This window comes from Raphanus sativus, chromosome 5, assembly GCF_000801105.2.
Source record: "Raphanus sativus cultivar WK10039 chromosome 5, ASM80110v3, whole genome shotgun sequence".
NCBI lineage: Eukaryota > Viridiplantae > Streptophyta > Magnoliopsida > Brassicales > Brassicaceae > Raphanus > Raphanus sativus.
This window is the reverse complement of record NC_079515.1, coordinates 918,539-932,800: the sequence shown is the minus strand read 5'-3', so window position 1 is coordinate 932,800 and position 14,262 is coordinate 918,539. Positions and strand designations below refer to the sequence as shown.

The window sequence follows — 14,262 nt, the reverse complement described above, 5'->3', positions numbered from 1 at the left end:
TTTTAAAATACATTAATTCAAATTTTAATGTTGTTTGAAATTTTTAACTAAAGTGAAGAGTAAGAAGTTAAAATGATGAACATGTACCATAAAAGATAATTTATGATAAAATAATAAAATTTTATAATGTAGTTTGATTTTTTTTTAAAAAATTACTAAACAATTATAAATAATTAATCAAATATTTATAATTATATATTTTACGAACTATTTCTCAGAAATTTAAAAATCCTTATAAATAGTTTTATAAATCCTAATAGGGGGTTCTATAACTCAAGTGATTCAATAATTTATACCACTTCGATGTAAAGTGGTTCTATAACACAACCAATGAATTTAGAAAACTATTTTTATGTAACGTGCAATAATAATTTTTCAATAAAAATAGTTTTAACAATACATATAATTATGATAACTACACATTTATACAATAATTGATAGATTTAGAAGAATTTACAAATGATTTTATAAAATTTTATAAGTATTATAAATGAATTTATAAACCTTTATAGCGATTAAATAAAAGTCTTATAAATGATATGTGAACTCTAATAAAATGACTTTGTAAGCTAGAATGAAAATGATCTTAACTAATATATATAAACGATTTATAAATCATGTGCAGAATTTTAAAACATACAAAGGTATAATAACAATGCATCAAGTAGAAATAGAATTCTTTGTATAAAAGTACACAGCCATTATATTTATTCTTTTTATAAAAGTTATACTAGTAATTTATCTAATTATAGATAAAATGATAAAATAAACAAATTGATGATATATTATATATTCTTTCTATAATTCTACAATTAGTTACCATAAACCATTATTTGTAATATTACATGTATTTTATGGTAACTTGTATTAATTAGTTCTAAAATTTCTTTTTATTTTTAGATTCAAATAAAAGAAATAATTAATAAAAATTATCAACTAATAAAATTTTAACAATTTTTTGAAATTTCACATATGAGTGATACATAAATAAAAGTTACTTAAATTACTTCTCAATTAATATAGGAAGATGCAGCCATTTCCATAAGTTTTTTCCAAGCCGGTCTAGCCGAAATCTCATTCCACCACCGGTTAACATTCTCCCGAGACGTAACCATGCTCCCCAAACCGGCTTCATTCATTATATACCTCATACCGGGCATATGAGTCAAATCAGCCAATGTGAACTCAGCACCGGCTAAGTACCGGTTCGTAGCTAACTGGTTCTCATATACATCCAGGACCTTATCGAACTTGACCTTTAGCTCTTCCACCAAAGCAACGTCGAACTTGGGCGTAAACACGATGTTTATAACTAAAGGTAGAACCACAACGTTGAAGTAGTTAGCCTCAACTTCCATCCACTGCTCCACGATGGCTCGTTGCTCCAAGGTCTTGCCCAATAGGTCCGTTCCTTGGTCCGCATACTTGGTCGCGTAATACCTCGCTATGGCTCGTGATTCTTTTTTTTTTTAAACCGAATATCGAACATATTTAAGTATTTTTCATTCAGTAACTTTTGATTAGTCAAGAAATAAATCTACATTGAGTTTTATTAAATTTGGGGAGGAGATTATCTTACCAAAAAGCTTAAGATCTCCATCTTCAATAGCTGGAACTTGACCAAACGGCTAACACAAGTATACAACATAAGAGCTACGCAAGTAAACTATATAATCAAATTTGTTTTCTTTGATAATAAATTAAAAAAATTTATTACCTGACGAAGAAGATACTCTGGTTTTTTCTGCTCAAATTTATCGAGATCCACATGGATAACTTCAAACTCGATGCCCTTTTCAAGAAAACAGAGCAATACTCTTTGTGGATTACCTGCTTTTATCTGCCCATATAGTTTGACTACCATATTATGATTATACAGAAAGTCTATATGTAATTGTTAATATGATTTGTAGAACCAATATGGTTTCTACAAATACAAATATTTTAGCAAGGATAAGAGTATATCAAACTCCAAAGACTCAATGGCTTGGGTCAGTCTTTTATCTTTTTTTTTTTCAAAATCCGCTGGACCGGTGAGTAGGTGAGAAATGCAACGTGTTTTTTTTATTAAAATTCTTGTTTTTCTAATGTGTTTTGTTGTTTACTAAAATACGAATAATATTTACAAAAGAATTCAGAATCTCTTGTGTATAATGTACGGTTACTACGGCCTGAGTTATTTAAATTAACTGTAATTTACAAAATGATTAAAGGAGTTAACGTACTTAATAACTTTTACATTCACACAATTAAGAAAACATCGTCCCAAACGAAACCCGGTTATGTTCCGGTTTAGAGAAAGAACAAAGTTAAAAACTTTCAGGTTTAGGTTCGAGTGAGTAAAACTGATATATGAGCAGCCGAGAGCGTCTGGGCTCTTGGAGGCGGTCTGTTACCGGAAAGTCGCGGCGGCCTACCGTTTCCGGAGTGGCACGCGTCGTGCCCGCCTAAGCTTTGCTCCGATGCACCTCCACATCCGGAGAGCCTTCGACAGTGAGTGTTCCCCCGTCGCTGCTTCAGTTTTATGTTTAAAGGATTCTCGGGTTTTGCGAGATCCTCTACTGTTAAAGCTTCCGACAAGGACGTGAATGACTGTGACTTACCTTTGTAATGTTTCGACAACCCTCTTCTGTTGTGAAAAACAACAAGGTTTATTTTAACAAGATCTTACCCTAAGCCTAAGGAGCAGAAAAAACGAAAGATTCTTGATTCTTCTTACCTTAAAGAAGATGAACTGCGACGGTCCGAATCGTCAGGAGAGTTAAAACCTTCATCTGCTTCCGCGTCTGCGTCCCTAACGCAATTTCCACGTTTACGTTCTTCACCCAACATAAGAGACTCCATCTGTTCTTGATAGTGCATATTTTCTTATTCTTGAAAGCCGCTTCAAGACTTGAGAGCAGAAACAGTGGCTTTTTATACAAAACAATTCACTATTATGATGATGAACGTGTATGTCTAGTAAGCCAGTAATTAAAATTAATCGACAATTATGAGCATGCTCACGCCCATTAACATGGGTTCTGGTTTTGCAGTCGTTATATAATAAAGTTTCCTGGTCGGTATAAGATACTGTTTGATCGTGACACGTAGTAATGGACGGAGAATGGATGCATGTTCGTGGTGGGTGGAAACAGATGGCGGAAACAACGAGGTCATCGAGAATCTCTATACGACGAACCTAACTATACGTGTCGAACTATGTTTGAACAGATTCATTGGCTCTTGGGGACATGATTGATAAGCAAACTTTATTTTAAGCATTTATGTACGGGGGCCACTAAGCACATGAGAAGATATAACGAATTTTATGAGCTTAAGCGTCAATTAACATATGCAGTACTAAAACACTTGGGGTTATGTATTAAAAACTACTACAAGCTAAAATTTAACGTTAGTCGTATACAAATCACTATCATTAGACTCTTTACATCTTTAATCAATCATCCTCTCAAATTATAACACAAACATATAATCAAATCATCTTCGATGTTCGATAAATTAGCAAAAAAATCAGCTATAGTTGAACTTCTATCTATAATCTAAGAAGAATAAAAATGAAATTGTGTGTGCATTACTAGTCAAGTCTAGCATAGTAAGTCTAGCATAGTTCTGTGCCGAGTTACAACCACTAAAGAAATGGATGAGTCATAAACATGGCGTCTAGCAATCATCACATACTACTACTTATGATTCTAGATGCATCATAAAATTTGTACACTGGTGAAAACTACACTAACTTACAATGTGTGACGTAGAATCAACCAAAGCTGATTTCAATGAATCACCGAAAATATTACGAGGAATCAAAATTCCATCTCAATCTTGTCAAGCCAACAAGCATATAAAAGTCGAATAATCAAAAGTCCTTTCAATCCACAGATCATAAGCGTTGAAACAACAAAACACAATGAAACCTGAAAAAAAATACTCCAAAAACCAAAAAGGACTTGCACTGAATTGAGAACCTGACTCTCGATCAATCCTTGTTCTTGAGCCTCTCGACGCGCTGGTTAAGCTGCTCGATCTTGACCACAAGATGAGTGACGGAGAAGAGGATCCAGTAGAACACGAGCGCGGCCGCGATGAGGATCGCGTTCCTCTGGGACTTCATCATCGATTTCTGGTGGCGGAGGTGCTCCGACGGCGTGCAGGACTCCCCGTCGCACGAAGGCATCGTCTCGTACTTCCAGTAGATGTCCATCAGGAGGAAGAGGCAGAACGGGACGATCGAGAGAAACGGTTTCAGGAGGTTGCGCGTGACGGCGACCAGTCCCTTGCGGAGTCCGTCGAGCCCCGGCATCGTCAGGAGCACGATCATGATCGCTTCCGCCGCCGCGGCGTAGCCTAGCACAACCCATTCGAGAGCCATTCTCACGGATCTAGATCTGAATTGATTTCTTCGCAGTTTTGAAATTTCGATATTTTCTTCTCGGTGAAGTGAAAGGGGACGATGTTAAGAAACGTGAAGAACGTGGCAACGTCCACGTGTAGAGGACTAAATGGGCCAGGCTTAGATTTCAGCCCTTCAGCCCAAATAATCGAATTTTTTTGAAGATAAGAGGCTTTAACGGGCCGTATCTTTAAAGCCTGTGAAGGCCTCGATTCACGCACCGTCCATTCGTTGAGTAACGGCGTTAGAGGAAGGTGAAACGGCAGCGTTTGGTAGGTGAGAGACGTGGATTTGATTGGGCTCTGTCTCCTAATGCCATCTCTTTCAAAAAGCATATATAGCACATGATAAACTGTCTTAAACCACCGTACTCACTATTACAACAACCAAAGAAGTAAAGAAAGAAAGAAAATCTCTCTTCTCTGCTACTCTCTGACGAAGAAACTGAGTTGTATGGCAACCAGATCGAAGAGCTTTCAATTGATCGCCGGCCTAAGGAAGCTCGCTGTCATCCCACGCGCTTCCTCACGCGCCACCTACACTGCTCTCTTCACTTCACGGTATCAAACACTCTCTCTCTCTATATTTTTTTCTAGGAATTTAAGCCAAATATATATAGATTGATGACAAAAATGTGAAAGAAACTACTAATTTTTTCCACAACAGTGTAGTCCTGTGTATAATAATATAATGTTTTGATTATGGTGAAACTGATAAACTTTTTTTTCTACGTCAGAAAACATATTAGATCAGAGATTTAATGTTTTGATTCGTTCTGTGTATTACCATTGGATTGATAGTCCAAACACTTCTATTTTCCACTTGGTTTAAGGTAATATTCGAGTATCCTAGATCCAAAAAGTTCATATATCTATGTTTTTAGGAGCTTACGGATTCAGATCAATTAAAATATTGCATATTTTTATATTTTCAATGTCATAGATTTGCCCTTTTCTTCTTTTCCAATCATATCTGTTTAACTAAAATGAAATAGATAAAAAGAATCTGTGGTTTTTGGTAACAAGTGTACTAAAAAAAGTTTCCACTCTCTTTATTTAAAATGAATCTTTTTTATTTTGCAAATATTCGTACAGAAAGCACAAGTGTTGTACAGTGCACGATAAATGGCATATGCCATTTGGCTTAAATGGATAATACCAAAGCTGATCCGATTCAGGGTTCAACACGTGCCATTCAACGAACTGACATCCACATTGACTTTTGTAGTTTACTTCTCTCTCAAATGTTAAAACTCTAACCAGCAGCTAATGGTTTTCAATTTTCAAAATTTTAAAATCAGGAACATATTTTTCAGTTTTTTGCTATAGTACATAATTTAAAAAAGAAAAAATTATTTTGGGTGAGTAGTAGACGTTACGTGGCTGATTATTTTATATTTTGAGATTACGATAAGAACTGGACCGACAGCTTTGTAGATATGTAAATTGATAGCAAGCTGACCATGACATATTTGACATTACTTGATTCATATTTTATTTAAGGACTTTTTCGGTTCACCATTTCAGAAAACAAAACTATCTTTAATAAATATACAAAGACCCGAGAATTTATAAGAATTGTTCATTTCTTGTTGTGGGTATTTCGTGGTGGTAAACTGGTAATGTCTCACCTACCTAACAACTATCTCCCACCCAACAGGAAAAATAGTTTTTATTAATTTTCCTTGGAAACTTTAATTAGATCATTCAAATTTATAATTTTATTTTAACAGGAGTGGGCATTCCTCAGCTTATGACAAGAACGTGGAGGATGAATTGCAGGCAACTGCAGTTCCTGATGACGTCATAAAGCCAGATTCTGATAAATACTGGTCTCCTCATCCTCAAACCGGAGTTTTTGGTCCTTCCACGACTGATCAGAGTGCAGCAGCGGAGGCTGCTCGCCAAGACTCGGCGGTGTTGGAGGAGACTGCTTGGTTTCGTCCCACAAGTCTCGAGGACTCGGACAAGACTCACCATGTTTAAGTCTGTCTTTCTCCTGCTGTTTTCTTCTGATGGTTTAATGTTGTAATAAGTTTCCAAGTAGACAAACTGTATGTCAAGTAGTAGTATCCTAAAAAACCTTCCAAGGTCTGTTATGTCTGAAGGGTCCCTTTGTTTTCCCCGTCTAATATGTCTTAAGGGTTTTATTATATAATTCAAAAACGAACCAAACCGAGTCGATGATATTTGATTATTGAGTAAATTAATTAGCCAGTAGAAGATTCAGCAAATGAAAGCACAAAAAAAACACTAACAAATCTAAAGCTGGAACTAAATCAAAGAGACAGCTTTCTCAAGAGAGTGATAAATAAATATACAAAACGAACCAGTTGTATCATTGTTCTAACTCTCCACCTCATCTGTACCAATAAGTAACCAGAGTCTCTACGTAAATTGTTCTCCCTACGACTAACTTTTCCTCACAGAGTACATAAACAAAGCCTGATGGTTACTCAAAAAGACCCATCACCCCAGAACTTTGATGCCCTAACGTGACTCCCATTCTACGAAAACCAGACACAAGACATGGTTATATGTTTTGTACCTGTAAATCTCGTTTAGGCTTAGAGTACAGAGCTCTTGTTATTGATTACTCCTTCTCTTATAAAAGGCTTTCACTGTGGCTTTGACAGCGGTCTATTTATTTTCTCCAGTAATCTGCTAAAAACTAGTTTGACTGGTATGCAGGCCACGGTTGGTGGTCCAGGTAATACACGTCTGTTAGATAGCTCGCGAGTCCCATCCCCCATCGCCTTTGTCCCGTTGTGTGCTTGTTCACTGCCAAATGATGACAGTGCCCTCGTCTTCTGACTAGGGGTTGCGTTTGTGTTCTTCAGCAGCTTCTTTTGCTGTTGTTTTCTCTCTCCAGGTGGTCGTGGAATGTGCATTAGGTTGCTTCTCCTCAGCGAGTTATCATCATTATTAAAGTTTCCCGAACCAAGTTTCTTAAAAAACGGTTTTCTTCCCTGACCTGACGGAGAATGATCACCAGCATCGGCTTCGAGTGATGGTGATAATGGATGCAGCCGTGGAACGCGTGAGCTACTCCTTCTTGCAGTCTTCCAAGCCTGGGGTAGTAGAAAGGGTTTGTCATGGTATGTTGTTTCATTACCGAAGTACTCAGTTCTCTGTATATATGACTCAGAGGAACCATCTGCTAAGACTTCCACTTCCACTGGATGTCCAATTATCGCTCTGCTGTTTAACTTACTCATCAGGGAGACAATTGGGACAGGCCCTTTCTGGTAGCTTCCTCGTACTTCTAATTCCACATCCATCAATGGAGAATACATAGTTCTTCTAGAATGTCGATGAGAAGCATGGAACTCCTGACCTGAACCTTCAAATTTTTCCTCCCATCGCTTCTTTTTACCAATCTGGCCTTCCCAAGGATCATCATCCCAGTCCAGCATGTCATGGCTGTAGATGTTCTTAAATCCGGATGCAACCATAGTTGAGAGCCGATACTCATCATCACCTGGTCCAATCATTCTGTCCCTGAACTGTCTCTCGTTGGGATCAGTGTCATCAGTTCCATCGCTCATGTCATTTGTCCCACTAGAATCTAATCCATAGGCAAATGCCCTTCTCTTATATTCAGAATATCTTCCATCTTCCAGACGATTGCGGTGCATTTCCCTCTTACGCGCAGACCTTCTTGGAAGATTGCGCATGTTTCTTTTTCCCTTGAGCTGCCACTTGGAAACTGTACCATCTTCATTATCAGGATCTTGGGAATAAAGGTGAGAAGAGTCGCCAGAAATGGATGACTCATAACAGTCTTCCTCACTGCTGGTGCTTTCATCTTCTGCTGACATATGTCTACTAAAAGTATTGCGTTGCTCTGAATGACGCCCAGCTCCTGTACGAGAAAAAAGAAATTCAAACTCTAGTTAGGGAATAGCTAAAAATTATGCACACATAGATAACTACGATGCGCACATAGATAACTTTTGTCCAAGCAACCAAAACGGTTAACTGGTTTCTAAAGTCAAGAGGCTTAACACCAATGGAAGACAAAGAAGAATCAGAAGTGAGTATCGTTGAAAATAACTGAAAACTAAGTTTTGCAAAAGTAGAAAATATTAATGTGATATGAAACTAGCTTTTAGCGGTCCAGAAAAGCTTCACCTGACAGCAAGGGAATGTCATCATCAGTATCCTCCTCCATATCAGAAGAATCAGTTTCGGATTCAGAAGAAACAGATTCAATATCTTCCAAGAAATCAGGAGGGTCATACTCTGAAAGCGAATAACGAGAATGGTCACCAGCAAAGGAGGAATGCATTGCCTGCCTGTGGCTTAGCAAACTCTCATGAAGACCTAAAACATCATTAGATTCATTTGGTGCAAACATGTATTTAGTCCTTTTAGCCTCCATCGAATTCCTAGTCTTCTCCTTTCCTGCAACAGAGTCAAAATTGATTGCATGATAATTTTATGTCAAGAGCCAGAAGTCTTTGGTGTCCAACCATCTACACACTTTTGCAAATCATCTTACCGAGGGTAAAACTAGGTCTCTCCATGCTATGATCTCCACTAGAAGAAGCTGAAGAGTTGCTTCTGGCCAGAGACTTGAAGGAAGTATCAGGACCATTGGATGACGAAAACTTTCGCTTTGAAGAGGCGGTTCTCAGCCCAAAGTCCTGCAAGCCTCTCATTCGCGGCTGTGCCGCTTCCTCAAATCTCGTCTGGTCTTCCTCTTTATCTTTGCGCAAATGCACAACATCACCAACATGGTTACGCCCTAGACCACCAGTGGACTCTCGTGTCCCATTAGAGATATCACGAACCCCCCTAGACACAACCATTCTCTCCTTGGCTGCATCAGGAGAGTCACCCCTAGCCCTATCCCTAGGCCTGCCAACAGTTTCTAGTTTCACTTCCTTCTTCAGAATCTCCTTCTCAAGCTCAAGAGCATGGAGAATCGCATCTTCTCTACGAGCATACTTCTCTCTCTTTCTTATCGTCAACCCCTGCGAAGTCTCTACCTTCTCAATGCAGTCATCAAAATCGCCGCACCGAAACGGCTTCACCCGCTTGGATTTCTCTAAGTTGTACCAATCCCTAAAAACATGAACACAAAAAAATGCTCTCAGTAAATCAAATCCAAACGCTAATGAAAGAGTTTTATCAATACAGATAAAAGAAAGAGAGACTTACACACTTGCATCCTCTCTCCCCAGAAGCTTCACCGGAGTTCCAGATCGTGGAGAGGTGATATGCGTAGAGTCAAGATCATCCTGTCCTAGTATCTTCCCAGGCCACCACGAGCCGTTCCTCCTCCTCACCCACACAATCGAACCAACCGTGCAATCCGCCGCACCTGATCCTGGACTTCCCATCCTTTCTCTCTTTCCCTCTCTACACTCAAGATCACACTTTCTCTACGAGTTTTCTTCTAAGTCACTACTCAGGGGAAACAGGTCTCAAAAGTCTACCATTCTCTAGACGAATACAAGTTCCTTCTACGGTGATGTCAATGATCTACCTGAAAAGAAGCTCAGCCGGCGGTGATACAGACGACTCGCGGCGGATCGAGGACCAAGTGAATACGGCGAGGACTAAGCTTTCCATTCAGATTTGGAGAACTCCCATAATAACAATCCTACGCTCTCTCTCTCTCTCTCTACCGCAGGTTAGGTTTTAAACCTCTTTCTCTGCTTTCCACCGTCTCTCTATATAAACCTATATCAGTTAGTCTCTCTCTCTCTCTCTCAAACCTCCGCGTCCTCTAGTCTCTCGCTCCTCTCCGTCTCTCTCTCTCCTCCGGATGGTTATTGCGAGCCGCGCCGTTTCTATAATTAACACGCGCTCCCGAAAAGCGCGTGCTACGTTACCGAATTAAAGGCCCATTAACGTACACTTTAGGTTTTAGGCCCACCACATTCCTTTATATTTTTTCTTTATTTGTAAATTTTTTCAACTTTTTAAAATCTCGACTGAACTCTATTCAAAACTTTTTTTTTTGCAAGAGCTCTATTCATTAATTAATCAAGGTATTCAATAATTTATCGAGGTAAAAGGATATCCCATCATTACACCTACTTCATGCAGCTTCAAAGGGGACAATTAACGATAATTTTGCATATTAAACATTTTTTTTCATCAGTGTATACAATGAAGCCCAAGCGTCATATCATGCAAACAGTGAGTATAGTTTGATAATAACATTGGCTTTCACAAAAAGTCTTCAGAGGCCAAGAAGAAGACTTTGGTTATGGAACAAAAGTATATAATGGTGGAGAGACTTGAGAGACACCATGAGCTTGATTTGGTCATATGCGGACAAAAGTAGGTTAAAACAAGGGGCCAGCGGATGAGAAACCAGCTGCTCTAACCTCTTTGAGCGTAGAGGATAACCAGTCTAAGCCTTCATAGAGGCCATCTCCTTGAAGAGCACATGTGCCTTGTATATGCCATTTCCTGTTCTTGAGATCTAATAAGCCAAGCCCTTCACATACTTCTCGGGGAGACATGGCTCCTCTCTGAGGTTCACACAGAGTTAGGATGAATATTGGTAAATGACAAAGAAATAAGAAAAAAATCAATTATGGAAAACTAAGGCTTTGAATTTTTTTTTACCATGTCTTGTTTGTTTGCAAACACTAGAATGACGCTATTAAGCATGAATGGGTCTTTTATGATCTCCTGCACAAAAAAAAACAGTTAGCAGAGGTTAGAAACTCTGCAGAGACTAAATTTTAACAAGGGCCTTGTGCAGTAATATCTAAAGGTACAGTAGTATAACCTGAAACTCTTGCTTAGCTTTACCAATTCTCTCACGGTCCAAGGAATCTACCACGTATATCTGCAAGGCGTAGAAAAAAATCAGAGAAACAAGATGAGGAGATCATCTGTCTGAAAATTCTCATTTGAAGAATCAGAGCAAGTAGATGAGAAAAGACTCTTATGGAATAACTATCTGACTACACACATAGGCGAGATAAGTGTAGACATACAAGTCCATCGGTATTATTGAAGTAATGCCTCCACAAGGGCCTGAGCTTTTCTTGGCCACCAACATCCCAAACTGTGAACATCACATTCTTGTACTGGACTTTCTCCACATTGAAACCTGTGTTAAGAAAAAAGTTCAAAATCCTCAGCAAACCAGTAACATATCCGCCATCATAAACTGCAGTACATGACAGACTAAGAGTGGTGAGATAAAAGAAAAAAAAATCGCAAAGAGACCACCAATCAAGATGCTGCTTGAAGCAATCTTCTAACTCACCGATTGTGGGAACAGTGGACAGAACTTCTCCTATGTGGAGCTTGTAGAGTATAGTTGTTTTGCCGGCCGCATCCAGACCCAGCATAACGACCTGGAGTCTCCAATCAAAAAAGCACAACAACAAATCAAGAAGTAACACCACCAGAATCTTAGCAGCACAGATCAGTTAAAAGTATTGCACTGGTGGTGACTAACAAGCTGGCTGGGTGTATAAGCAAGACCATTAATAATACAAAGAAAACAAAAGATCATATCTTTCTCTGTGTATACAAGTGGAATTGGTTACATCAAGATTCTCAAATGTGCAGGTACTCTGAAGGGAAATTCTGTAGCAAGAGAACTTTCTATTTTTTTCCAAATTCGATTCATATAGCTAAACAACTGCTAATGAAACACTCTATCTGATGGCAGAAGTAAAAAAACTTAGTATATTGCTATTGAATATTCTTAGCTAATACCATTTTGTGATAGCATTCAATCACTCGTTCACTTCTATATCAATAGATTCCATACAGTGAATCTGAGTCAATTGAGGGCTAATGAAACAACTAAGTAACTCTTCGAACATCTCTAAAATACATCCCAAAATCGATCAGTGAGCAAAGCAAAAGCGGTTTAAAAACTAAGAATAATCGTTATACATCACAATAGGTTAACGAACGCGATTCCATAAGAAAAAAGGAACCTAGTAAACGATCATAAGACGAGAATCAAAAATTCAATTAGAAGATTAAGAGAAGGAAGGGGAGTTACCCTCATTTCCTGATTGCCAAAGAAAGTATCGAAAAGCTTGCGAAAAGTTTGACCCATGTCAACGCCCCCAAAAGCTCTCTGATCCCTCCTCTATTGTACTTTCTATTAATAACAGAGATAACTAAACGAAGACGATTGATTGATTTCCAGGAACACGAGGAAGATCTTTCTTCCGAGAAAGAAAAAGGGAAGAGAGAAGAGAAGAGAAGAGAAGAGAAGGTAGCGTTTTCGTTACGAGGGATGATGATTCCAATTTGTCTGTCTTTTAGATTCGGTCGGCTTGGTTTGAATGTAACTCGGTTTACAAAAATCATACCGACTGTCTCTCACACCGGTTTCCAATCCGAGTTACATTTAGGAGGGTGTATTCAACTGAGAGTTTCAGGTGATTTGTATTAAAATGACAAATCCACTGTTATTCAAACATGAATTTTAAAAACTCATTTAAAATCCACTGTTATTGAACTTGACATTTCGTAAAGTACTCTGAAATCCACTGTTATTGAAAATATTTTAAGTTGTGGATTTTAAAGTTTTGAGGTGATTTTAGGGTGTTTGGGTGGAATTTCTTAGTTAAAAAAAAATAAAACTCAAATCCCATTGTTTTAGGGGATGTATTCAATTTAGCATTTGATGTGATTTGATTTTTAATGGAGTTTTAGATGATTTTAATAAGTTGCAGAGATTTAGGTGATTTTTGTTAAACTACTTTAGAATATCACCTAAAACAATGGGATTTGAGTTTTATTTTTTTTTAACTAAGAAACTCCACCCAAACACCCTAAAATCACCTCAAAACTTTAAAATCCCACAACTTAAAATATTTTCAATAACAGTGGATTTCAGAGTACTTTACGAAATGTCAAGTTCAATAACAGTGGATTTTAAATGAGTTTTTAAAATTCATGTTTGAATAACAGTGGATTTGTCATTTTAATACAAATCACCTGAAACTCTCAGTTGAATACACCCCCCTTAGGTGATATTCTAGAGTAGTTTAACAAAAATCACCTAAATCTCTGCAACTTATTAAAATCATCTAAAACTCCATTAAAAATCAAATCACATCAAATGCTAAATTGAATACATCCCCCTTAGGATTATGTTGATTTGAACCTAATAAGCTATTAGCCTAAAATATGAACAGTGATGTACCCACTATTTTATAAGTTTTAAGACAAACTTGTTTGTTGAGCAAAAAAGACAAACTTGTTAAAATTTTACTATAAAATATTTATTAAAACGTAATTAATATATCAATAAAAATATCCAAAATTTTCTATATATTAATTTTAACGAAGAGATAAAATCCTAATTGATAAAATTTAATATAAAATTATATAAAATATTGTGAATAGTTTCATGTTATTTTGAATATATATAATGTAGATTTAAGTTTATAAGTAATAAAATAATATAATTAATGTAAAATATGAAAATTTTAATGAAAAATCGCCAAAACTACCACATTTGTAATACTATTTTTATGTTTATTTTAACTATGATTACCCTTATTTTTATAGGTAAAAAAGAAAATTGTTAAAAATACCATAAGTTAAGTATCAATTTTTAAAAATACCTTCAATAAAAAAAATTATTAAAATTTGAGTTTATATTTTAGTGATTATTGTTTAGGGTTTAATAATAATGGTCGGATTGAGTTTATAAATGTTCTATAAATATTTAAAAAAATTAACTTAGTGTTATTTTATCATAAATTTAGGATATTTTTGAAAATATTCATTAATTGATGGTAAATTTGAAAAATAGTATCAAACTTGTGGCAAAATTAAAATTTTCCCGGTAAATAAACACTTATAATTTTATGGTTAACTAATTTAGGCATATGGTTTATAGTATGTGGTTTTGAAATATGG

General features: G+C 36.8%; 6 protein-coding genes across 7 annotated transcripts; 1 reads left to right on the top strand and 5 right to left on the bottom strand.

Moving 5' to 3' along the window:
• Window positions 1-919: 919 nt before the first annotated feature.
• LOC108859181 (glutathione S-transferase F11) lies at window positions 920-1,989 on the bottom strand. Its single transcript, XM_018633042.2, has 3 exons — window positions 1,718-1,989; window positions 1,580-1,628; window positions 920-1,459 (listed from the first exon to the last, which is right to left on the bottom strand). Exons 1-3 carry the CDS (start codon window positions 1,862-1,864, stop codon window positions 1,011-1,013), a joined length of 645 nt encoding a protein of 214 aa, XP_018488544.1. The 5' UTR covers window positions 1,865-1,989; the 3' UTR covers window positions 920-1,010.
• Window positions 1,990-2,133: 144 nt separating this feature from the next.
• LOC130495041 (protein OXIDATIVE STRESS 3 LIKE 3-like) lies at window positions 2,134-3,656 on the bottom strand. 2 transcript variants are annotated; one of them, XM_056985979.1, is made up of 2 exons: window positions 2,720-3,656; window positions 2,134-2,629 (listed from the first exon to the last, which is right to left on the bottom strand). In XM_056985979.1, exons 1-2 carry the CDS (start codon window positions 2,860-2,862, stop codon window positions 2,326-2,328), a joined length of 447 nt encoding a protein of 148 aa, XP_056841959.1. In that variant the 5' UTR covers window positions 2,863-3,656; the 3' UTR covers window positions 2,134-2,325. The 2 variants fall into 2 exon arrangements, with proteins under 2 accessions (XP_056841959.1, XP_056841960.1); XM_056985980.1 differs by having other exon boundaries at window positions 2,134-2,626.
• Window positions 3,657-3,794: 138 nt separating this feature from the next.
• Window positions 3,795-4,455, bottom strand: LOC108862449 (uncharacterized). Its single transcript, XM_018636588.2, has one exon. The coding sequence runs from the start codon at window positions 4,370-4,372 to the stop codon at window positions 3,980-3,982; it is 393 nt and encodes a 130-aa protein (XP_018492090.1). The 5' UTR covers window positions 4,373-4,455; the 3' UTR covers window positions 3,795-3,979.
• Window positions 4,456-4,729: 274 nt separating this feature from the next.
• On the top strand, window positions 4,730-6,586 carry LOC108862450 (late embryogenesis abundant protein At5g17165). The gene is made up of 2 exons (XM_018636589.2): window positions 4,730-4,953; window positions 6,126-6,586. Exons 1-2 carry the CDS (start codon window positions 4,847-4,849, stop codon window positions 6,376-6,378), a joined length of 360 nt encoding a protein of 119 aa, XP_018492091.1. The 5' UTR covers window positions 4,730-4,846; the 3' UTR covers window positions 6,379-6,586.
• An 81-nt stretch (window positions 6,587-6,667) lies between these two features.
• On the bottom strand, window positions 6,668-10,180 carry LOC108862448 (uncharacterized protein At1g51745). Its single transcript, XM_018636587.2, has 4 exons — window positions 9,559-10,180; window positions 8,897-9,462; window positions 8,527-8,799; window positions 6,668-8,257 (listed from the first exon to the last, which is right to left on the bottom strand). The coding sequence occupies exons 1-4, from the start codon at window positions 9,738-9,740 to the stop codon at window positions 7,011-7,013; spliced, it is 2,268 nt and encodes a 755-aa protein (XP_018492089.1). The 5' UTR covers window positions 9,741-10,180; the 3' UTR covers window positions 6,668-7,010.
• Window positions 10,181-10,460: 280 nt separating this feature from the next.
• Window positions 10,461-12,667, bottom strand: LOC108856326 (uncharacterized). Its single transcript, XM_056985978.1, has 6 exons — window positions 12,386-12,667; window positions 11,633-11,723; window positions 11,358-11,473; window positions 11,147-11,206; window positions 10,981-11,046; window positions 10,461-10,883 (listed from the first exon to the last, which is right to left on the bottom strand). The coding sequence occupies exons 1-6, from the start codon at window positions 12,440-12,442 to the stop codon at window positions 10,695-10,697; spliced, it is 579 nt and encodes a 192-aa protein (XP_056841958.1). The 5' UTR covers window positions 12,443-12,667; the 3' UTR covers window positions 10,461-10,694.
• Between the last annotated feature and the right edge of the window lie 1,595 nt (window positions 12,668-14,262).

Coding starts and splice junctions, on each gene's coding strand:
- LOC108856326 (XM_056985978.1), bottom strand. CDS start 12,442: ATGGGTCAAACTTTTCGCAAGCTTTTCGATACTTTCTTTGGCAATCAG. Junction 11,047..11,146: donor AAGCTAAGCAAGAGTTTCAG/GTTATACTACTG, acceptor TTTTTTGTGCAG/GAGATCATAAAAGACCCATT. Junction 10,884..10,980: donor TTGCAAACAAACAAGACATG/GTAAAAAAAAAT, acceptor TGTGAACCTCAG/AGAGGAGCCATGTCTCCCCG.
- LOC130495041 (XM_056985979.1), bottom strand. CDS start 2,862: ATGCACTATCAAGAACAGATGGAGTCTCTTATGTTGGGTGAAGAACGT. Junction 2,630..2,719: donor CGCAGTTCATCTTCTTTAAG/GTAAGAAGAATC, acceptor TTTTCACAACAG/AAGAGGGTTGTCGAAACATT.
- LOC108862448 (XM_018636587.2), bottom strand. CDS start 9,740: ATGGGAAGTCCAGGATCAGGTGCGGCGGATTGCACGGTTGGTTCGATT. Junction 9,463..9,558: donor GGGAGAGAGGATGCAAGTGT/GTAAGTCTCTCT, acceptor TCATGTTTTTAG/GGATTGGTACAACTTAGAGA. Junction 8,258..8,526: donor TGACATTCCCTTGCTGTCAG/GTGAAGCTTTTC, acceptor TTTCTCGTACAG/GAGCTGGGCGTCATTCAGAG.
- LOC108862450 (XM_018636589.2), top strand. CDS start 4,847: ATGGCAACCAGATCGAAGAGCTTTCAATTGATCGCCGGCCTAAGGAAG. Junction 4,954..6,125: donor ACTGCTCTCTTCACTTCACG/GTATCAAACACT, acceptor TTATTTTAACAG/GAGTGGGCATTCCTCAGCTT.
- LOC108859181 (XM_018633042.2), bottom strand. CDS start 1,864: ATGGTAGTCAAACTATATGGGCAGATAAAAGCAGGTAATCCACAAAGA. Junction 1,629..1,717: donor CAGAGTATCTTCTTCGTCAG/GTAATAAATTTT, acceptor TACTTGTGTTAG/CCGTTTGGTCAAGTTCCAGC. Junction 1,460..1,579: donor TGGAGATCTTAAGCTTTTTG/GTAAGATAATCT, acceptor AAAAAAAAAAAG/AATCACGAGCCATAGCGAGG.
- LOC108862449 (XM_018636588.2), bottom strand. CDS start 4,372: ATGGCTCTCGAATGGGTTGTGCTAGGCTACGCCGCGGCGGCGGAAGCG.